The following is a 23,876-nucleotide window of genomic DNA, read 5'->3' as shown; positions in this document are numbered from 1 at the left end:
TTTATATCTTAAAATGGCAAACACATACATTTATATATGTTACCACATTTAATCCTTCCAATATCCTTTTCAAGTATGTAATATTACCACCACTTTAGATGTGGAAATTGAGGCTCATGCAGGTCAAATATCCTGTCTAAGGTCTCAGTCTGTAAGTGGTATAGCTGGGATTTGAACTCAATTCTGTCTAACTACAATCTGTGCTCTTAAAACCACTATGTTGTGCTTTCTTCTAGTAATAATAATGTGACCATTTCAACCAATAACATTTAAGAAATGAGAAATTAGAAAGAGTTTCTTACTATTTTGAATGCCAAATAAGAACATTCCTGAAGTCTGCTGAGAAGAGCCAGGAGAATTTTGTAGTTGGTTCATTGTGCCTCCTGTAGTGTTGTGAAATAAAGTAGCCTGTGGTTGAGGTGAAGATGTGGCTCCTTGGATTCCAGGCATGTTGTTCTGAGGGGAATAAAGGGGAGACTGTTGCATGTCTTGTTGGTTTATACTGTTCTGCAATGCAGACATGGATGCTGGAGAAAGGAAGAGTGTTACTTGCTGCTCTTGAGAACTGGGTGACCCTTGGACCAACTGAATCTGAGGAGAGCTATGGAACAAGGAGGTCTGTGATGATTCGGACTGGGCAGGACCTGGGTTCTGAAGTGAGGAAACTGTGGGCTGGTTCTGAAATTGCATGGGCTGCTGTTCTTGATTCATTGGGGCCATATTATTTTGTTGATGAAAAATTGACTGGTTCTGCTGCTCTTGATTAGCCATTGGATTTTGACTTGGGTTGAATATCATGTTTGGTGGTGGCTGCTTCTGAGATGCCATGGGAGCCATGGTATTCTGATTGCTGAATAAAATGCTCTGCTGTTGCTGCTGCTGTTGCTGCTGTTGCTGCTGCTGCTGCTGCTGCTGCTCCTGGGATGCAGAGTTACTCTGGATGGCGACCATTGAGTGCTGTGACTGGAAGATTGTTCCTTGTTGGTTTTGAGGCATTGGATTAGGAGGAAGGGAGCCCAGGGAAACCTGAGGCTGAAATAGACCTTGCTGGGAGGGTTGTGCCTGTTCTTGGGAAAGCATAGGGGTCTGGATGTGTGATATTGGAGCCTGCTGTTGGAATGCAGCTTGCTGCTCAGTGTTTGATGTTGACTGAAGTGGAGAAATTGAATTCTGAGCTGCAAAAAATGAAATCTGTTCTTCTTGGGCTACTGTGTTAGTTTGAAGATTATTCATTGGACTCTGGGAAAGAAATATGTTGGCTGACTGCTGGTCTTGAGGAACAGAAGATCCCTGTAGCACAGCCATGGTATTTTGAGAGTGAAACATTGGAGGCTGCATTTGTTCAGAGGAGGTTGTAGAAGTCTGACTGTGGACAATAGGACTTGGACTATGAAAAATAGAACCTTGAGTTTCCTGGGAAAGGTTCTGAGCATCAGCAATAGGATTCTGAGGATGAAAGAGTTGAGCCTGTGAATGAGAAGACTGCTGCAAAAAATTCCCTGATGGGAGTGACATCATCTCATTACCTTGCTGGAATAAACCATTACCTTGCTGCTGGGTACCATTATTTTGAACGCTTATCATACTTTTCGTAGATGAAAAAAGGTTAACTTGAGGTTGACTGTCCCCACTATGTTGCATTTGGACCATGGTCTGAAAGACACTGTTCTGAATCTGTTTTGCTTGTGCTCCAGTTTCTTCTCCATCTGCTGAACTTGATGTCTGAAACATGGTAGTGCCAGGAGTTGCAACCTGCTGTGTGGTGGTTGTAGCAGTTTCATTACCAGAAACTGCAGGAGGAGAAGAAAACAATTCACATTGCATTTGCATGTCCTCATTGGCTGATAACGCACTCATCATATGAGAAGTCTGCTGGTAAACTGGAGACTGCTGAAGGTTTCCACTTGCTGAAGCAGTTGAAGGAAATAGCTCTGACTGAATCTGGGCAGCTGCCTGGCAGATACTCTGTTGCATCTCTATCACCATTGCAGCTGATGATTCCATCACTTGCTGTTGCTGTTGTTGCTGTTGTTGATTAGATAATGTGTTTTCATTCTGTGGGTGAACACTTTCAGCTCTTCCAGCTATTAAATTATCTGGTCTGGTATGGACTGCTGGCTCTGTTGAGGAAAACATTCCAGGGCTTACGCTATTTTGAATTTGACTGACTTGTTGAAAAATGTCTGCACTAAGCTGTTCTTGAACATTCTCATTACCATCTGGAGCAGAAAATAAAACTGAAGATAACTGTTGTTGTGCCTCTAAAACTTGTTGGACCAAGTCAACATTTCCATTGCTGCCACTAGTAGTACTGCCTGTAAAACTTCCTGCCTGCAGCTGTTGAATTGTATTCTGTAGCTGCTGACTCACACTATTTGGTGATGGGAAAATATTTGATGAAATCTGCTGCTGTAAAGTCTGTGCTTGTTCTTGTAGTGGTGACTGCTGCTGTTGCTGTGATGCCTCAGTCAGGTGTGACAAATTAACCACTGTACCATCTGACTGTAACACCTCTCTAGACTGAGTTTCTCTTGTCTGAAACTGTGTAGCCTGCTGCAGTAGTGCATCACTGTTGGGCAGCTGACTAGAAGCAGAAACTGCTGGAAAGGTACCAGGCTGTGAAATGTCCTGTGTTTGGATAGTTGTCAGGGTCTCTGGGTTGTATGCCTTGGGCTGAATCTGTTGTTGCTTTTCGTTTTCAGAAGGTAAGTGGGAAGATGATGACGATGATGAAAAAGACCCATTTCCTGCTATGTTAGAGATATTTTCTAATGTTTGTTGAGTGGATCCAACTGTCTTTGTAGTCTAAAAAATAAAAATCGCCAAATAACATGTACATATAAATATTAAATGAGCTCATATGATACTTCAAAAATTATTATTATTATAAAAACATATGCAGGGCCAATTTTCCCCTCTATATTATTATTTGGACAACAGGTGTAAGACTGTGATTCTCAGTGATAACATTATGTCTTACTGTCATCAGGATTTTTAAATAAGTATTATAAGCAAAGATAGTCAAACAAGTAGAAGAATAATCAGCTGCTGGAGAGTAAGAACACAATAATTCTATGGCTCATGAATTAATAGCCAATTTAAAAATATCTCTATTTGTGGATCACTGGTAACATTATTGGGAGGGGGGAACAAAGGAAAAATGGAAAAGGAGTTATAGGAAAAGACTGGTGGAGAACAGGAAATAAAATGTCTGTAGTTTTGAAAATGCTAAAACCAGTACTTCATTAATACCACACATCACAAAGGTCTAGCTAATGTATTAATTCCTCCCTTGTCAAAAATGTATATTGGCGTATAGCTGATTCACTTTGTGATACAGCAGAAACTAACACACCATTGTAAAGTAATTATACTCCAATAAAGATGTTAAAAAAAAATGTACATTGGAAGTTGCTTTGCAGGCTATTTTATTTGAATATAAAAATCATTACTCTGCAAAGCAAAATTCATTAAGTGAATCCGAAGAGAAACAGACATAAAAGAAATAGGAGAAGTAAAAAGCATAAATATGGGGAAAAGAAATCAAACTACTCAAAATACAGCAATTTTTATATTTGAGGTAAACATGTGGGGCACTAGTCAATGCAGCTCACCTTAAAAATAGGGGAAGATCTTTTCTCTGCTGTTACTTCCATTGGAGTAACATCTTCACTCTTAATCACACTGCTTGATATGAGTGGAGTGATCAGAGCATTAGGAAGAATATTTACCTTATCTAAGTTACATCCAGCAGTTTTCATTGCTGCACACACATCAAAAAAAGAAAGAAACGTTTAAAATCACTGAAATCATCAACTATTTCATTCTACTGTGTGTTGACATTAGTCATGATTTAAACGTCTATTTTTTGATGCTATGATGGTAGCATGAGATACAAAACTGGTGTATCAAAATGTGCCCTCTTTTTTTTTTTTTTCTTGGTCATGCTGCGCGGCAGGTGGGATCTTAGTTCCCTGACCAGGGATTGAACCCAGGCCCCTTGGCAGTGAGAGCACGGAGTCCTAACCACTGGACCACCAGGGAATTCTCTGCCTTCCTTCTTTTTAAGTAGCAGTGCCCTGAGGACTCCTGGTAAGAGCCTGAGACTATGAGTTAAATATCAACAACTGAGCATTTCAGTTATCAAGTGATACTCCCCAGCACCCTTCCAAGGTGCCCTGAATTAATACACTGCTTAACATGACCATCATATATTATAGGATACAGCTTGGAAATCTCCAGGAGGTTCAAGCTACTCAATTACAACTGTTATGTTCTCCTCTTACTATCTGGCTGCCTGGCAGTATAAAGCCAAACTTTTTAAAGGCCATAGAATTGTCTGAACATTTCTTTCCTCAACAAAACTCAAGCTTCTCATTAAAAGATGCCACCAATTAACCAAACAGATTTCACTTTTCTAAATTAATGTCTTAGAAAACTTGAATTTGCCAAGTTGACACATGAACACATTTCTCTTTTAGATAGTACTTAAACTTCTGAAAAGAAAAAATTTTAAGTCCTATTTTAGGTTTACCAATTAAATTTCCAAAGCAAAACCAGCACGTATTTTTCTACTTCCATCTACTTCCATTTTCAGAAGTAGTTATAGATTAACAACCAAGGAAAGGCAATACATAGCAGATAGGTAAGTTCTACCACTTCATTATAACTATTTTTCCCCCTTGATGCTCTTTCTTCTTTTTTGTCTATTGAAGCCTGCCATTGGCACTTAGTGGAGCATACTGATAATCACTAATGGCAGTCTTCTAAATTGAACACATAGCCAAATTCTGATCTAAAAGTTTACCACTACTTTGAGACCCTGTGTAAAGAAATATAGATTCCCCAGAAGGCTCAGCTGTTAAACTTCTTTTTCTATTGAATTATAATTAACATACAATATTATATTAGCCTTAGGTATACAACATAGTGATTTGATATTTTTATACATAGATTTCTTAATTTGATACTGAGAAGAAATCCTGGCTACAAAGAGGGTTTTAAAATGGAATATGGTATATGAGCAGGATAGTTATCTTTGTAAATATTTTGATTTCAAAATATTTGAAACCTTCTAGTCTTTATTCAACTTGTCTCACAGCCAGCTGGCTAGAAACAATTCCTATGGAAATTGATTATACTGGGGGAGGGAAAAGTGCCCATTTAACTTTCGATATTCTATGCTTTATTACTCTAAGAAATGAATTATTTACTCATGAGTTCTCTGGACCTATTTTCACCTAGATACTATCAATACCAATATGATTCAACTCACAATCCAATTCTGTCTGAGACAAAGCTTCAGATCATGCACAGGGCAGGCATTTAAAAGTAATTCAGGCCCACCCCACAAGACAATTTGAAAGACCATTAGTGTTGTCTTACGTTGATCCTGTAATATCAACTGCTATTCTTGCTTTTGAATTCTATTAGAATGTGAGTTCCATGAAGGCAGAGATTTTGTTGTTGTTGACTGATGCATAGTAGGTAATCAATAAATATTTGTTGAATGAAGAAATGAATGAATGAATTTTACTTTTCCTTTATCGTAGTCAATTTAGTTTGTTGTGGACTATTTGGTTAATCTTACAGTGTTACATATTTTCATTAATAGTATTTCTGGCCTAAAAATTTTCAGTATCTAAAAACAAGTTTATATTACATTTCAATTAGAAACTGCATATAAATATCCATTGACAAACAAATGCATCACCTACACAGTTACTGCTTAACAGATCTATATGCATATTTGCCCCAAATTTATTTAGGGAATAATTCTCTCCCCCTCCCCTCCCCCCCTCTCCCCCTCCCCCCTCTCTCTGTCCCCCCTCCCCTCCCCCTCTCTCCCCCTCCCCCCTCTCTGTCCCCCCTCCCCTCCCCCTCTCTCCCCCTCCCCCCCTCCCCCCCCCTTCTCTCTCTCTCTCTCTCTCTCTCTCTCTCTCGACCTCACTGCACGGCTTGTGGGATCTTAGTTCCCTGACCAGAGATCAAACCCCAGCCCACGGCAATGAAAGCCCAAGTCCTAACCACTGGACAGCCAGGGAATTCCCAGAGAATAATTCTTATTAGTGTGATTTTTCTTCTTCTGGAAAGTGAGAATAGGTGGAATAAGTTGAGCAGGAGTCTTTTACTTCTCCTAAGGAGACTATTCACAAATAGGTATGTCTACTAGCGTAGACAAACAAGGAAAGGACTTTTTGTCTAATGCTCACTCAAAGATACAAGTCTTTCTATGGCCATATGCACAAAGTCTTTGTATGGCCAATGATAATTTAGTTTTCTGAGCCCTGTTCTAGTCTGTTTGTTGTGTTAGCTTTGCATGAGCTCCAGCTGGAATCCTGCTGGTGCTGCCTGCAGGAGTGGAAGGTGCTTCCCTGGGCTGCCTGGTGTCATTAGGTGGGGGTGAGGGGTGCTGGACCTGCAGGAGGGAAAACCTTTCTCCTGGTATGTTCTCTGGTCTCCTGGTACTAATGGGGTTCCCATTATATCACTGTTGGTGCTGTTGGGGAAGGGAAGCAACTACATGGGCTGTCTTTTGCCACTGGGTACAAGGTCAAGAACTGTGGGGTCTGGGCTGCATAGCTCTCTGCCACTGGGTAGAGGTTTGGGAGACCCTGGTCTAGTTTACCTTCTGCCCCTGGATTGCCTTCTGCCATTGGATGGAGGGTTGGGAGACACTTGGTCTGGATCTTACTATGGCCCTGGTGGAGGGCCAGGTGCTGCCAGGTCTAGGTCTCTCTCCACTGTTGGGGGAAGGATAGAGACACACAGGGCCTACTGGTACCACCAGTGCAGGTGGAGGGGGCCTGTGTGCTGCTGCCTGCTGTGGGATGGAGGATGGGTTGGCCCCCTGGGTTCTGCCCTTGCCACTCTTGCAGACATACTGACCTGCTGCTGCTGGCACATATGAGTTCTGTGTTTTGGGCCTCCTGGTTCCACTGTTGGCAGATCAGGTCCATTACTAGTTGGCGGATGTGGGGAATGGGGCAGGCTAACCCTTCCAAATTCTGCTGTTGCTATTGCAGGTTTGGGTAGGGGATGGGTTGGCCCCCAAACACTGCTAATGGGTCAGCTGCTGTCACTTGGTACGAGTCATCCCACTAAGTCTCTACTGGGCTTTCCCTTTCCTGACCTTTTGGCCAAAGAGAACAGGCTTTTCATGCTTATTTATAGATTTATTATTTTGTCTATGCCTGTTGCCAGTTCTGAGTTGCAACTGCTGCCCAATTCAGATAAATGGGAGATAAAAAGAAAACCAGGTAACTCACTTGCTGTTGTTCTGTAAGTTCTAAGGTCTTCAGCCAGTCCTATTCCTTCTTTCTATATTTCAAAGTCCTTTTATACTGCTGAATATTTCCAAGGTATTAAGTAGATTTAGAAAGGAGGAACAGGGAAAAGTGAGTCTATACTATCTCCACCACCCACTCAGGAGAAACAGCTCTATTCGGACTGAGAGGTGGAGATGAGAGGAGGACCTGAGAGAGCATACTGAGCTAAGGAGTAGAGATTAGTTTCCAAAATGGCAGTCAGAGCTCATCAGCCAAATGGGCTCCACTTCCCAGCAGCCTTGCAGTAAGTGCAATCAATAAAAGGCCTGCTGGGAAATGTTTATTTGCCACTAAATCACCCAAGCATGCCACAATTACAAGAAAGGTACAGGTTGTTTTTTTGTTTTTTGTTTTCCATAATTAAATTTCCACAGCATCTCCCCAATCAAAAGTATTACAAAAAGAAGTAAAAAATCACATTTTACAGATCTTAGACTTGTCTTCAGCATTTTGCTCAAATTTCACCATCTTCAAAAAGTAAAACTCTTGTAAAACTCATCAGCTAAAAGTTCTATCCAAGCAGTGAGAATACGGCCTTTGCTAGCCCATGGCAATTCTTTTCCCATTTTCCCTAGCCAGTTAGGGTTGAAAAGCAGAGTGAGGCTCAGACTGCACGGGTGGGGAGGGAAGAGACTCAAGGGCTAATTTCCCCCAGTACAAGATGGCATCTGAAGCTTGACGGGAGAGCACAACTGGAGGGACTTGAGGGAAGGGTCCAGGCCCTGTATTCAGTCAGAATCACTGCTGGAAGAGGAGGAGGAGGAGGAGAAATGCTTGCCATGTTTGTGGTGTTTGTGCTTCTTTTTGTGAGCTTTCTTCATTTCCTTCTGCATCTTCTTGTCGATCACCACTCCTGGTCCTACCATGCCAGGAGCCAAAGGATTCACAGGATGCATGCCAGGGGAAGGTGCTGGGTATGCAGGGGGGTAAGGACCTGAGGGTTGGCATCCTGGATACGTGGTTGTGGCACAGGATGACAGGGTCCACAAGGGGCAAAAGCTGGATTCCCCTGGGGTGATCCTGGGGGAGTGGGAAAGGGGCCTGGAGGAAAGGTAGGGTTGGCAGGATGGGCAGGATTGCAACCTCTAGGGTACCCGATGTTAGGGGGTATGGATTTGGTCCTGGCTGCCCAGCATCGGGATTCCACATGTTCAGGTGTTTTCTCCAATCCAGGAATGGAGAAAGAAGGAAACTGAGGAATCCAGATGTCCCGTCACCTTTACACCACCGCCTGGGCTAAGTCTACACTATCTTGTCTCAGAACCCACAACTGTATCTTAACAGACTTGCAAATAATACTAAATGGCTTTTAGTATCTTTTCTTCCTACATTTTCACTATGTATTTATTGAGCCCTTACAAAGTTCCAGGCACTGTTCTAGGTTATGCGGATCCAGTGATGAATAAGATGGATAAAGCCCTACTACCTGGAGGTTACATTTTAGTGAAGGAGGAAAAACATACAAACAAGTAAAGTCTGTACTACCTAGAAGTTGGGGGAGAAGTTTTAAGCCAATTCAAAAAATCCAGAAAGTAAATTATTATTTTTTATTTTGGCCATGCCGCATGGCCTGCGAGATCTTAGTTCCCTGACCAGCGAATCAAACCCGGCCCCACGGCAGTGAAAGCGTGGAGTCCTAACCACTGGACCACCAGGGAATTCCCCAGAAAGTAAATTAGACAGACATATTTAACCATCCAATATCAATTTGAATTTATGAAGAATACTGTTATAGATAGTTTATGCCAAATAATTTTTTAAAGAGTGTTCTCCTTCCATCCATGCCAAATAATAACAATTTTGGAAACTTAGAACAATCTTTGCTAAGTTTGTTGTCATCAAGCAGCACTTAGGTCATATACAAATACATTTGGTTAAAATATGAATTAAGATTTATAAGGGATGGAAATAATAGAGTAAAAAGAATATAGAGTTTTGGGGGAAATCTAAGTTGCAACCTCTGTCAGTTATTAGCTGTGTGACCTTGAGCAAATCACTTAACTTCTCTAAATTTTGGTTTATTTAACTGTAAAATGAGATTGAACTATATTATCTCTATGATTCCTACAAGCTCTTAAACTTTTCACATAACTGCAACCAGTTAGAGAAAAACATACGCTGGCAACTATTTTTTCACATTCATCCAATTAACCACTTTTTACAAAGCTAAAACTGAGAGACTGCACATCAATACTCTATCCCTGGGTCCTAAACCTGCATCACAGAGTTTCTGAATGATCGATCTAGAATTTTCACTTACATCTTCCTGTACGTATATAGATATAGAAAACTTTCTGGAAGCTGTTAACAATAGTTTACACTGTACACTTTATCTTATTTAATCTGTATTACTTTTGTATTAATATATACACAGTTGGGTAAAACTGAAAAATGAATCATGATGCTTTACCACTAGCCTTAATATCTCACTGAGCAGTTGTGCAGTTATCCCCCTTACTCTCCACCTCCCCCTGCAAACCCTCCCCAAGGAATGAGAAACTTGTTGCAGAGCGAAAGCTTTCAATGTCTGGCCATAATGTCATATTTGTGTATCAAGTTCTAAATCTTACTGTAATTGATGGCTATTTTAAAGAATGTTATGTGGAGGATTATGCCATAACACAAATTTAAAAGTCATTCATGTTGCTCAGTCTTCATCATTAAAGCATACCTAATTAAATCGCTCAGAGGGCACCTGGGCATTATACCAAAGCTCTGATTTCAAGGAATCACAAAAATAAGCTATTTGTCAAGGGAAATTCCTAGTTGAAAGTTATTGTTGGTTTAACTGATCAGGAATCTCCAATTAATGATACTGTATTTAAAAATGACAAATGAAAAATTTTAACTGATAAGATAGTTTAGTATTCAATTTAATTTTATATCTTCATAAAATTATTTTACATGATTTCAGTTGATAAAATTGTCAAAATAAGAAGGTCTGAATTGTGAAAAATAATATGTGTATGTGTGTTTCTTACCCATTTATTAGGCTTGTAAGATTTTGATCAAATGACTAAATCATTTTATTACCAAAAATTAAACATAGCATTTAAAACCTTTTAACCTTCACTATGAGAAATTTCACACTGGATTACATTAGTGTCCCACCAGCCTGATACTCTATGAAAGAAGCATGAAGGAATTTTTGGAGAAAAGCAGGAACACATCAAAGTTGGCAAAGGACAGACCACAAATGTCCCTGACTTTCTCTAATGATTGATTAATTATGGTACTATTCATCTAATAAACACCGTTTGAATTATTATTGCTCAGATGTTACCTTATACACTAAAGCTCGACCTGTCTTTTTAAATTCCTCTATGGAATCTTGATTTCCTCATCTGTGAAATGACAATCATAAATTTCCTACCTCATAGACTTTGGCAGATTAAATGAGATAATGCTGGTAAAGAGTGTGGAATGCTGCCTAGCATTTAATATATGTTTGAGAAACATTAGCCATGGTTATCCCTAGCAGAGACTTGTAAATTTTCCTGTAGTTAAATCAGATAATTATGCACTTACTTGTGCATAATTCCTAATTAATCTATTTTGGAACTGTTGATAGAAATTATAATGGCAAGCTATACTGAACTGAATATATATATGAACGCTGAATTTTACTATGACAATAGGAAAAAAAATCCACTGTATTTGATAAAACGTATTAAGCATACTATGCCCCTTAAAAATATAAGTATACAAAATTTTAAAATTTAACTCATATGAATTTCATGGCAGAAAAATATAAGTAAAAGCTAGAATTACAGGAATAAATCAATGGCCATTATGCAATTGACATCTTCATATGTAATGGCACAAAAGCATCATAATTGAGAAACACATTATAACATCCTGAAGATATCTTCATTTTCTGTTTGGAAATAATGGTGTCAGAAGAAAGAATGGTACCTAAAGAACCTAAAGCAACTTATTCAAATGCCAAGTTCCTATTTTGGTCTCTTTAGTCTCAATGTCAAGTACTACTCTTATTGGCAGCAAGAAGCTTTATAAAGCTATTTTATATACATTATTGTACTCTATATATACTTTTAAGATTTTTAATATTAGGGAATAAAAAACAAAACAAAACAAAAACTCCTCTACTCCAACATATGTTAAAAAAAAAAGTTGTTTATATGGTAAATGAAGGGAAATATCAAGTTGGGAAGCAAATCTCTGCATTCAGTAAAGTCAAACAAGTATTTATTTTACAATATGGAAGATAACCTGCTAAGTGTTCTGAGTACACAAGAGAAAATAAAATAGTAAGGTTTGCTAGAGAAAATAAAGCATCACTAATTTACAATTTTTGAGCAGAATTAACTTGGTACCTTTCATGGCCTCTTCGAAAGAGCAAGGTCTTGCCGGACTAGATATTTCCTTCTTCACGTTTACATTCAAAGCAGCAGCTGCTGCTATTAAGACAAACAAAAAGGATTAATGTATTTATTTAAACTTATCCTAACAAAACGTGTATCTTAAAATTCTTTAACTGGAATATCTTCTCACAAAGCCCTATTAAATTATTTGTTTAGCAGAAATTCTAGGTTCAGATGAGTTTTTATAATCACCAGTCTACGCTCTAAAATGCACCAGTCTCCCAGTGGGCAGAAGCATATGCTTACTTATTAAAACAAAATAAAAACAACCACAACTTCAAAAAATCTTTCTTGTAACAGTACACATATTGATATGAGTAGAAGACTGATATGAGATTTTTTAAACTTACCAAATATACTGTAACACTAGCATGAAAAAAAATTCACCATTTACCTACATAAATGATTTATTTAAAATAATACTGATTCAGTCAATTGAGCTAAATTTTTTAAAAAACTGTGATGAATATACAAAATCTATAACATTATGATTATTCTTTTTAGCAAGCCCTGGAAAATATAATCTTTGCTATTATTAATGGAGAATTACTACACTACTATATCTATACATATCAAGTACATCTATTATGAAAACTTTAAATTTAATAAGCGTGAGAGTAGAGATCAGTTCTGAATGGTAAAGTTAAATAAATTCCAAATAAACAGGTTTTTACTTAAAATGACTGTTTAATAATTTTATTTAAATAGATGTTAATTTCTATTTTTCATTGTATTAATTTTATTTATTTATTTTATTTATTCCCTAATATATTCAAAATGGGAATTGAGTCAACTTATTTTCAATTTATTCTTAACATGACAATGCAAAATGATGGTTATAGAGAATATAAAGAGATAGTTGACTGTGAATAAAGAGACAAAATGTACACATCTCCTAAGAATGAAGTTAAAAAATTTATCTAAGCATGCTGTGCTGCACATGAGGTCCAACAAATGATAATTTGAATGAACTATCAATTGAATGAAATTATCAATTGAATAGAATTGATGAGAAAAGAAATCCATAGACAATTTTATATATTTTTTTTTTTTAGAAATTCACGTTCTTTTATTTATTTATTTATGACTGTGTTGAGTCTTCGTTTCTGTGTGAGGGCTTTCTCTAGTTGCGGCAAGTGGGGACCACTCTTCATCGCGGTGCGCGGGCCTCTCACCATCGCGGCCTCTCTTGTTGCGGAGCACAGGCTCCAGACGCGCAGGCTCAGCAATTGTGGCTCACGGGCCCAGTCGCTCCGCGGCATGCGGGATCTTCCCAGACCAGGGCTCGAACCCGTGTCCCCTGCATTGGCAGGCAGATTCTCAACCACTGAGCCACCAGGGAAGCCCAATTTTATATTTTTTTATTTTTATTTTTTAAATTTTTTAAATTTTTTTTAAATTTTTTTAAAAAATTTATTTATTTATTTATGGCTGTGTTGGGTACTTGTTTCTGTGCGAGGGCTTTCTCCAGTTGTGGCAAGTGGGGGCCACTCTTCATCGCGGCGCGCGGGCCTCTAACTATCGCGGCCTCTCCTGTTGCGGAGCACAGGCTCCAGATGCGCAGGCTCAGTAATTGTGGCTCACGGGTCCAGCTGCTCCGCGGCATGTGGGATCCTCCCAGACCAGGGCTCGAACCCGTGTCCCCCGCATTGGCAGGCAGACTCTCAACCACTGCGCCACCAGGGAAGCCCTAGTTTTTTAATTTTTATTTTATTTAATTTATATTTATTTTTGGCTGTGTTGGGTCTGCGTTTCTGTGCGAGGGCTTTCTCTAGTTGCGGCAAGCAGGGGCCACTCTTCATCGCGGTGCGTGGGCCTCTCACTATCGCGGCCGCTCTTGTTGCGGAGCACAGGCTCCAGACGCGCAGGCTCAGTAGTTGTGGCTCACGGGCCTAGTTGCTCCACAGCATGTGGGATCTTCCCAGACCAGGGCTCGAACCCGTGTCCCCTGCATTGGCAGGCAGACTCCCAACCACTGCACCACCAGGGAAGCCCCATAGACAATTTTAAAGCATAACATTAATTCTAATAATTACAGATTTAAAGATGGAAACTAATCTTTGAAAAATTTTTAAATTTCTACTTTTAAAAGTTTTAGTCATTTGTCTTTAGAGCAACAAAAAATTATGAATAAATATTTTATCCTCCATTTCTTATACCAATTACTAATGCAGAGTCACTGCAAAAACTAAGGAGATTTCTGTGTCTTAATAGATGGAAGTAAAACAAATTAATGGCTAAGCAATGCTTCAGTGACTAACTGGCAATGAAACAAAGGTTTTACGACTCTGCAAAGTAAGTGCCTAAGAGCATGTACATGCAATGTATTTTTGGCAGTATAGACTCAGAAGGCTTTAGAGGGGCTTGTGTCTGGCAGAGCATGCGGAGCCAGCCAGTTTATGTACACTTGAGCCCCTGCCTCAATCCTACTTTTAGACCGTGTACCAAGTATACAAGATCCCAAAATTTTCTGCACAACTACTCTATAGACCATGTGTGAAATCTTAGGCCTATAGGGTGAACAGAGCTTACGAGCACTGGCCAGTGCATCAAGGCCCTCCAGGTAGAGGATGGAGCCAGGAGAGGGAAAAGAAGGATGCCAGCCTGGGGATTCCTCTTTCTTCATGTTGTCATATCCCAGTTTGGACCTCCAAGCAGTTTGAAAATCCTCAAATCTGGCCTTCCAGGTTATTATGAAGGTATTTTGGTCAAATTAGGAGGATAGAATATACTTTATTTAATTATTTGTTATTTTTATCTATAACTTTTAAATATTTAGACAAAATGGTGTAGCAGTTGCCATTTCTACTCTTGACTTACAAAAATTATGCTGGGCCTTGTTCTAGCTGTTACAATTACTATACACCACTGATTATTCAAATGTTTAACCACAGTCCCTGGATGAATCACAAAAGCAATTAGTTTATCATAATGAGACAGTGCAAATTTTCTATAACCAAGTTTTCCTGAAATCATATTCTCTCACATGAACACCTAAAAAGATGCTCACATTTTATAAAATATAAAAAAGTGAAATTGTGGGAAGATTCTTTAATTAGCTATATCATAAAGGCAGAAACTAAAGCATTGGATCTCACTATAAAATTTGCATATTATATATTTATTCAATTAAGAGTTTCTGAGGGCGACTGCTATCTATGATATATACAGTACAAGGGGGAAATACTTAAAAGAATAAACATATGTTAGTGATTGCCTAAATGTGGCCAAATACAGCCAATTAGTGTAGGCTTTAAAACAGAACACTTAAAAGCTGTTTTATTTGGCAATTTATTAAAGGGAAATTTTTAATAATCAGCATTCATTACTAAGAAATGAAGATTCATAGTGCTGATGCTAAGCACTTCAAAGTTCTGAAGTTCTTTATTATTGATCATAAAACCAAACAAAAACAACAAAACCTCAGTATTTTCAGGATGGTGAAAACTTTAAGGTTATTCACACACACACACACACACACACTTCCTTCTTCCCTTCCCACACAAATATTTTAATTACTGTATGCCATTTTTCTCCCCCTATGAGCAAACTCCTCCTCACATAAATACTAAATGTTAATATTTAGTAACTAGCAGTTACTAAAATGCTTTAACTACCATTAGTTTTAAATCAAATTTTCTTGGATTTTTGAGGCCTTCTTAGAAAGAAAACAATCAACTATTTCATCTTTAAGTATAAACCAATATCCTCTTCCCTAGTTTTGTTGAAGCCAGTATATTATTTCCAAACTTTGTCTTTTTCTGTCTGAAATTTCTACTTGGGATCTTTTGTTCTGAGATAAATACTAAAAGGATTTCATTAGTGCTATACTGTGGCACACTTTTGTAGCAAACTGGTGGGAAATAACCAATGCTGTGAAACTCAGACATGATTAAAAAGAACAAAAAGGGAACAGATCGCATTAAGTGATAGAAAGTAATTATCAAGACTAGTTACAACTCTGTCCTAGCGACTGTTTCCATCACTTTTGTTGCCAGGGCTTTCTTTCCTTGCTACCATTTTTCACTTTGTACCTCACTGAATCCTGAACTATTTGGGAATAACATATCGGTAAATGTAAAGATATGGAAGAACTTCTACCTCTAAAGCATGCCTGAGATAGAATGGAGTAAACCATGGTAAGCATGGCAGAAACCAAGCCTAGGTCAACAAAACATGTGAAGAGTTTCCATTTCCAAAATGTTCTCTCTGCTTCTCCAGGAAAAGCCTTCTCTTCTTCAGGCAACTAAACTAATGTAGGCAAAAAACTCTTAGGACACTTCTTACCCAGAGAGCTAAATTTATAAGCAACTGCTCTGGTTTCTTAAGCACCTGTTTTACCTAAATGCTTAAAATTATATATAAAATATTTATTCACCAGAAGTCTCTGATATTTTTGATAACACAAATTAGAAAATGTTACAGGCATATGATTCTATTTGTGATATTATCACTTATCATTCCAAGCTATCTCTCACCTCTCCCAAAATGCATCCTATAAGCCAGCCAGACTAAAAACTATTAGCAGTTTCTCAAAGTCGTCACTTTCACCTTTCTGCACATAAGAGGTACTCAATGAATGGTAATTCTTACCAAGGAGTAACTTGTATGACAACTCTGGAGAGCCTGACTTCAGAGCATTTCTAGCTTTTCTTTTATTATTAGAGCATAAGGCAGAGACAGTTCCCTTAATATAAGAGTAAAAGCAGTGTTTGGTGGCCATCTTCTTAGGAAATAATGCCATCTTCAAAAAATACTGATATCAATTCATCTTAGCACACAACTTTCTCTTTTAAGTTGGCTGGTCTTCTTCATATTCTTCCAAAGAACTAGAAGTTAATTATTCCTTTTGATTCAGAACTTTTTATTTTGACATACCTGGGTCTGGAGTGTAAGTGAATGGCTGAACATCATGAGATCTTCCAGCATTGGTCACTACGTATATTCCCACTGATACTGGCAAAGTTATATGTTGGTCATGATATGGGGGAACCTTCACAATAAGATGATTCTAATTGAAAGAAAATTACAAGAGTCAGAAAAGAAGTAATGTTTAAATTAAAATTTTGAAATAAAATATTATAATTAAGTACATTTCCTGTTAGTTGTAAAGTTTAAAAATTCTGACTAGGGGAAAAAATGTAGTATTTAAAAGCTCAGGTTCACGGGCATCAGGACATTAATCTTAAAACTGCTTTTAAGGTAAAATACCAATGTTTTACAATGGCTTACAAGGTCCCTGCCCTGTCAACTTTATCTCATTCCCCTTCTCCTCCAGCTTGTTACATTCCAGTCACACTGACCTTCTTACACTAACACAGTAAATTCATTCTTTTAACACACTAAATTCATTTTTACCTCAGAGCCTTTACAACTTTCTGTTCTCTCTCACTGGAAAACTCTTCCTTTACCTCTTCAAATGGCTAGTTCCTTACCCATTTTCAGGTCTCATTCAAATGTCATCTCCTCAGAGAAGCCCTCTCTGACCATCCTATTTAAAGTAGCACCCCTCTCCAATCTGACCACATAATCTTGTTTATTTCTAAAATAGCACTTATCACCACCTGAAATTACTGTGATTATCTGCTTGTTTTTTGTCCCTCTCCAACCACAAGAATGTAACCTCCATGAGAACCTAGGATGTTCTGTTCTTCATTCTATCTCCATGGTTAAGCACCTCACACAAAATATACTCAAATATATTTGTCGAAAAAAAGAATGAATATATATTCAGGAAAAAAATATGTCCACCATGCATAATGTCAGTTACCATATGTTTTGTAAACCTTAACAGTGAGATGTATCAATACTTCGCAATGCAGTTCACTGCTTCCTAACCACTTTAATTCTCATTTAAAGTCAATAGGGTTCAGTTCACCCAAACCTCAGTAGATTAAAGTCATTTTTTTGTATGTGAAAATAGTGGTAGAAGCATCCTTTTAAGAGAAAGGAAGAGTTCCATAAATGCTTCAGCAGCACTTATTCTTCTTAGAAGACACAATGAACCACATTTGACTTGTTCTCTTCTTCCCTAGTATGTTATAGTATTGGGAAGGAATATCAAGGGGTAGTGATTATCCTTTTTATACTGAGTATGTGATATGCAAGAGGCCAATGGTGATAGCTGAGGATGAAGTGAATATGATGACATTTTTTACTTAGTTAGACTATGGTAGTTGGTTGACTCAGTTGAATAGAACATGTGACAAATGAGGCCAAGATTTTGATTTCTGAGCACTTAATTTGTTTCTAAGCCATCTTAAAACACTCTCTGAAATAGTCACATTATACATTTAAAAATAGCTTCTTATTTATGGCATTAATAGAATGCTTCCTGAGTCCAGTTGGCCATCTCAAAAAAAATCACACTTCGAGAGACTGCCAGAAGCAGAGAGGAGCAGACACATTTCAGGAGACCACCTAATCTCCTGAATTCCAGCAAAGCAGAGTAAGTGCCAGCTCTCTTGCTCCTGGATTAGGCCCTGAGGCTGCAGAGAAAACTCAGAATAAAAATGGAGAAAGTGACATTTCAGGCTGAAATTACTAGACACCTCCAGGAAGTAGAGAAGGTAAAAGAAACCCAGGGAGAAGAACTGCCCTCAGACCAGTGTGTTAAACCTTGGAGCAACCATGAGATTAGGAGTTTCCTACAAGAATGGGAACTCCTTGAAGATGAAGAGTTAAAGAAGAATTATCACATAGCATCAAGAATAATTGCCAGGCATCTCAAGCAAACGGGCATAAATAAGAGCAGGAGAAAATGTCTCCAGATGCTAATAAACATGCAGGACTTATATTGGACCGTTCATGAAGCCAACCAGAGACCAAGGAGTGAACCCTTGCCATGTCCTTATGGAGAGGCCCTTCACAGGATCCTAGAACACAGAGGGGAGAACAAGGACTTCTCAGAAGTGGCTGATGTCCCACTACCCAAGTACCAGCCCCCTGCGTGTGCCATCCCTGATTGCTTTGAGGAGCTGCTGTGGGCTCCCCCACATATGATCTACATAGAGGATCCTCAGGTACCCAGATGGGAGCCCTGGAACATGTACCTTCCACAGTCAAGTCCATGCCTGTTTCCTGCATTTCTCCCCCTACACCCTGGCCCCCAGCAACAGTGGTCAACTCTCTCTGACACTGAGTCAGATTGAGAACTTACAGTTGGAACCTGGATCCCAGTTTGATTCGAAGGACAGACAATGGACTAGCACAATTCTATACACTCATGACTTCTTTTTTCCTAGCCCAATGTAATGAGGGGAAAAAATGTGAAAATAAATGACTGTGACCCTCAAAAAAAAAAAACACACTTCTAATTCAGGTGGAAAAACATATATAAATGTGTGTACATCCACAGGTATTAGGGGGCAAAAATCTGAATGCACATACTCAACTGCACATGAGGCCATCAAAAAATGTACCTGCAGTGATCCAACTTCTAAGAAACAGAATCTTAAAATCTTGCCCACCTTCCTTTGTTTAAACACTGCAACTACATCACAAAGCAGTCCTACCTACAGTTAAGGAGATGGTTGAATGGATGGACTTGTGAAGTATCTTCCCAATCTTAAAATTACATTATTTGGCAAACTCAATAACTGAAATTATTCTTCTGAATAAAAACTTGTTTCTTGGTAATTAGTAACAGAATTAGTATCTAAAAGTCAGATGCATATTTTATTTAAACAAACCTTTTACTCCACTTGCTTTGGAGAGCGTATTTAAGCAAATCTAATTTGAAACCTTTTATTTATTTTTTAATTTTATTTTATTTTATTTATTCTATTTTTTGGCTGCATTGGGTCTTCGTTGCTGTGCGTGGGCTTTTCTCTGGTTGTGCAGAGCAGGGGCCACTCTTTGTTGCAGTGCGCGGGCTTCTCATTGCAGTGGCTTCTCTTGCTGTGGAGCACGGGCTCTAGGTGCGTGGGCTTCAGTAGTTGTGGCACATGGGCTCAGTAGTTGTGGCTCGTGGGCTCTAGAGTGCAGGCTCAGCAGTTGTGGTGCACGGGCTTAGTGGCTCTGTGGCATGTGGGATCTTCCTGGACCAGGGCTCAAACCCGTGTCCCCTGCATTGGCAGGCAGATTCTTAACCACTGTGCCACCAGGGAAGCCCCCGAAACCTTTTAAAAGCCAAATGAACCTATTTTCATACTAATTCTTCTTACTTCCTCAATCTGAATCCAGAAATTCTACAAGTGATTTGAATTAAAAACTAAGTAAATTGTAGGTAGTGATAGTAAGCTTTTTAAAAATACTACTCTCAAAAATTAAGAGCAATTAACTACCACTGAGCTAGGAGTACAATACAGACAAAACATACAAAGGATTGGGAGACCTGTGGAGCAGGCAGAATGTTCTCTGAGGTAAAAAGAGAAGAATATCTGAAATTTAATTTCTTCATCTTTAAAAAATATTTATTTATTTATTTATTTATTTTGCTGCACCGTGTTTTAGTTGCAACACGCGGGATCTTTTAGTTGTGGCATTCGAGCTCTTAGTTGCAGCATGCATGTAGGATCTATAATACTTCCCTGACCAGGGACTGAACCGGGTCCCCTGCATTGGGAGTGCGGAGTCTTAGCCACTGGACCACCAGGAAGTCCCTGAATTTTAATTTCTTAGGAAAATCTGCTTGGATTCAAAGTAACGACTTTCTTTTTTCCAGCAGATAATCTTTTTCAGAGCTTATAAGCTCTGAAGTGGGAATGGTCTGATCAACAAGTTTTACAAGAAATCATAAAATGCCAGAGTTAGAAGGAACCTCAAATAATCTAGTAAAAGAGTTTATCTTATAGATTAGAAAACTGGGGCAAAAGAGAGACTTGTCTTACACAGGTAACACAGATTGTTAGTCACAAAGCAGGTACTAGAATTTCAGTTAAGACTAGTCTAGCAGACATTATCTGATGGTAAATGTGACAAAGGAATGGCTGCTGAGTCCTACTATCTCTTCTTGACAGCATGTAGTAGCATAGGCTAGAGGAGAACATTCTGCATAGCATTTGTCTAGGTATACAGGAAGCTCCACCTTACATGATACTATGTAGTGAAGAATTAATTTAACTCAAAGTGAGGTCTAGTCTTTTCCCTTGGCTACTGGGAGGTGATCTCTAGGCCCCTAGAATGTCCTGTCTGACAGAAGTATCTTTGTTTGTTTAGGGGCTTTGGCCACTGAAAAGTCTAACAATGTAATTTATGAAGAGAGCTTTGAAACATGTCATATCATTTCCAACCTCTGGGGGAACTGGAGACTAAAGGTTAGCTGCACGGGCAGTATGTGATCCAACACAAATAAAAACTCTGAATACCAATAGCTTGGATGAGCTTCCTAATAGGCAGTACTCTATGTACTGCCTATGTTGTCACACATCAATGTGCTGAGAGGGTAAGGAATCCCTGAGGACAGGAAGCTTCACCTTCAGGACACTCCCAGACCTTACTTTATGTGTCTCTCCCTTTGGCTGGCTCTGATTTGTGTTCTTTTGCTTCTCTGTTCTTTATGAACTGTACTTATACATACCAGTCTTCTGCATATGCCTTATATCTGATTTACTCATAAGTCTGTCTTTCTCTTTTGTTAGTTTCAACTTCTATGAGGTTGGTCTTATCTGCTCTACATACTAATTCTTAAGTCAGTCCTTTATCCTTGTTTTCAAACTTTTTTCCTTGTTATTTGGAAAACAATATATAGCAAGGTCCTACAAATATAGACTCTTTAAGTGTAACAAGTAGCACTTCTGAAGGCAAAAAGGTAACTAACAAGTATAAAACACCTGGCACATAGCAGGTACTCGATAAATGTTTCCCTTTGATTTAACTAAATAGTACGTTAAGATAATCCAAATCATCAGAGCAAATAAATATTAGGAAAGAAATGTTTCATTCATTAACAATGGTAATTTGCTAACGCTCTTAACTTTTTCAAATAGAGAACTGTCATTTCTAGCATCAGTGGAATAAATCTATTTCAGTTAAAGAAACCCAAGAAAGAAACTTTAAATGATTTACATCAACCTCATATAAAGAAGAAATTTGTTAATGCAGGAAAATTTTGGAGCAAAACTCAATTTCTCAGAGAGTAAACAATCAAACTATAAAAAGTTTAAATTATACCTGATGAAATAATTCCATGTCGATTTCAGCTTCCGACTTCCAAGAGTTTTCATCTGATTGAAATAAAAACAGTGACTTACTAAAATTGTGAAAAATTTTTTACTTTGTAGCTACAACTATATCTTTATAACAAAGTGAAACACGCAACAATTTCTAAGGCAGTATTGTGCCTACTTACCAGAAACATTTTCTTGGAAAATAACTTTAGTTCCTTTCAGAAAGTTCTTGCCGATTAAAAATACTTCTTCCTCTCCTTTCACTGAACAGCTATGTAAGCTCTTCTTTAAGATTTCTGGCACTCCTGCTGGCTGAGCTGTAGATATATATAAGCATTCCATAAAAAGAACCACCAACATTTACTTCTTATCTAAAATCAACTCTCAATTATCCAGTTCTATAAGTTGTCTTTGTTGACCCCTGAATTTGACTTCTTTTATTCTGCATATTAAATTTTACCATAACAGAAAGCAAAGAAAAAACAGAAAAGTCTGTATTAATTTTTAATAACTATTGTAAGATTTTATAGGGATGGATTAATGTCTGTGATGACATTTTAATTTATTAGCTGTCATCTGTTTTCTCATTACATGAACAAAAAAAGGTGTAAAATATGAATTTGGTCATGTTTTTGTCTTAATATTTTTAAAAAATTCAATTTAGAAACAAATTTATCTCACAATCCTAACCTTAAAAATGTCAGCTATGCTATGCCATTACAAGACTTCTGAGGCAATGTGAGCCTATGGGTGGTATTGAGGGCATCTTTAAGGATCTAGACCCAGGACTCAGGCCCTAAACCAGAAGAACACCTGAAAACAGACTGAATGCAATTCAGAGTACTTCTTTCTACCAGGGTATCTCCTTGAACTAGGATACCCTGAGGTTAAAGATAAAATGCACTTGTTTTTCAATTACAAAGACTAACTAACCACTAGTACAATTAACAAAGAGGTTGACTAGTACTGAGCAGGAGCCAGATCTAAGAAATTGTAACTGGCCTACCAACTTCCTCATGTCATGACTTCCTTAAGAAAATTTAATATGTACTGCTTAGTAAAACAGGTTCCAAAGTAAGTGTATCTGGGAATTACTGAGTTAAGCAAAGCTAAATGAACAATAGGATTTCTCCAAGCATTTCACATTCTGATGTACACTGTAAATATCCAAGAAGTGGGTATAGTACACAGTCCCCCCAACATATTTGACTCCAGAAACATTCTTCCATATTGACGCCTAAGGACTAGTTTTCCACCAGAATACTCTCTGGGATACTGGTTAATGCAAATACATACCTTTTAGGTACTCAAAAACCTGCTTCCTTAAGATTAAGCACTTTGAAATAGAATACACTATTTGTTGTTTTAGTACACCCTAACAACATATATACTGCAAAGGTAAACTTTAACATGGCTGTATAACTTATCAACTTCTAAATTAATGAGATAGTCTATTAAACTTTAGGAAAAGTTTAAGTTTTTTTCTCATTAAATACTTACATATTTAATACTTAATTTTATCTTTACAAGAAAGTAATATGGGAAATTATCCTTGTCAAAATATTTACTGCCCCTCTTTCCCTAGGCCTGCCGTTCCTTGTGGGAAGGCTCTTGCTCCACTCAACGTCATTCTTGCTCCACTCATGTAAGGACTGGCCATGTGACTTGTTCGTATAACGAAATGTGAACTGAAGTAATTAATGTGCCACTTCCAGGCTTTAAGAGCCCCACGTGGTTCTACCATCTTCCTCCACTACAAAAATGGCAATATCCCAGAAAGGGGCAGCTTCTAAAGCCTGGTTCCCAGAGTGAAGAAAATGGAGCTGCTTCCAAACTACACCCAATATTATCATAAAATGAGGAAGAAGTAAAACTTTGTTGTGTAAGCCACTTAGATTTTTTTGGTTGGTTGTTACTGTAGCACCATTTAGCCTCACTTGTTAATACAAACAAGTATCTTATCCTAATTCAATATCTGAATGGCAAATAATATTTTCAGCAATGTCTGAGTTTAAAAGAAATTGTGATTGTATAAACATATACACTGTCTGGAA

General features: G+C 38.1%; 1 protein-coding gene and 1 pseudogene across 8 annotated transcripts in view; both read right to left on the bottom strand.

Moving 5' to 3' along the window:
* Positions 1-23,876, bottom strand: part of NFAT5 (nuclear factor of activated T cells 5) — a 128,361-nt gene that overhangs the window by 2,166 nt on the left and 102,319 nt on the right. For 6 of the 8 annotated variants that reach the window (XM_036833773.1, XM_036833775.1, XM_036833777.1 and 3 more), the window contains 6 exons: positions 22,005-22,139; positions 21,827-21,879; positions 16,592-16,724; positions 11,666-11,749; positions 3,615-3,763; positions 303-2,805 (listed from right to left, as the gene is read on the bottom strand). In XM_036833773.1, the coding sequence (XP_036689668.1) occupies positions 303-2,805; positions 3,615-3,763; positions 11,666-11,749; positions 16,592-16,724; positions 21,827-21,879; positions 22,005-22,139 (3,057 nt within the window). The remainder of the gene's footprint in view (positions 1-302; positions 2,806-3,614; positions 3,764-11,665; positions 11,750-16,591; positions 16,725-21,826; positions 21,880-22,004; positions 22,140-23,876) is intronic. The other 2 variants (XM_036833774.1, XM_036833776.1) reach the window with 1 other exon arrangement.
* Positions 8,003-8,843, bottom strand: LOC118885252 (annotated as a pseudogene).

Source organism: Balaenoptera musculus, chromosome 19 (genome assembly GCF_009873245.2).
Source record: "Balaenoptera musculus isolate JJ_BM4_2016_0621 chromosome 19, mBalMus1.pri.v3, whole genome shotgun sequence".
NCBI lineage: Eukaryota > Metazoa > Chordata > Mammalia > Artiodactyla > Balaenopteridae > Balaenoptera > Balaenoptera musculus.
The sequence above is the reverse complement of the archived record's forward strand: the minus strand, read 5'-3'. Positions and strand labels throughout refer to the sequence as shown.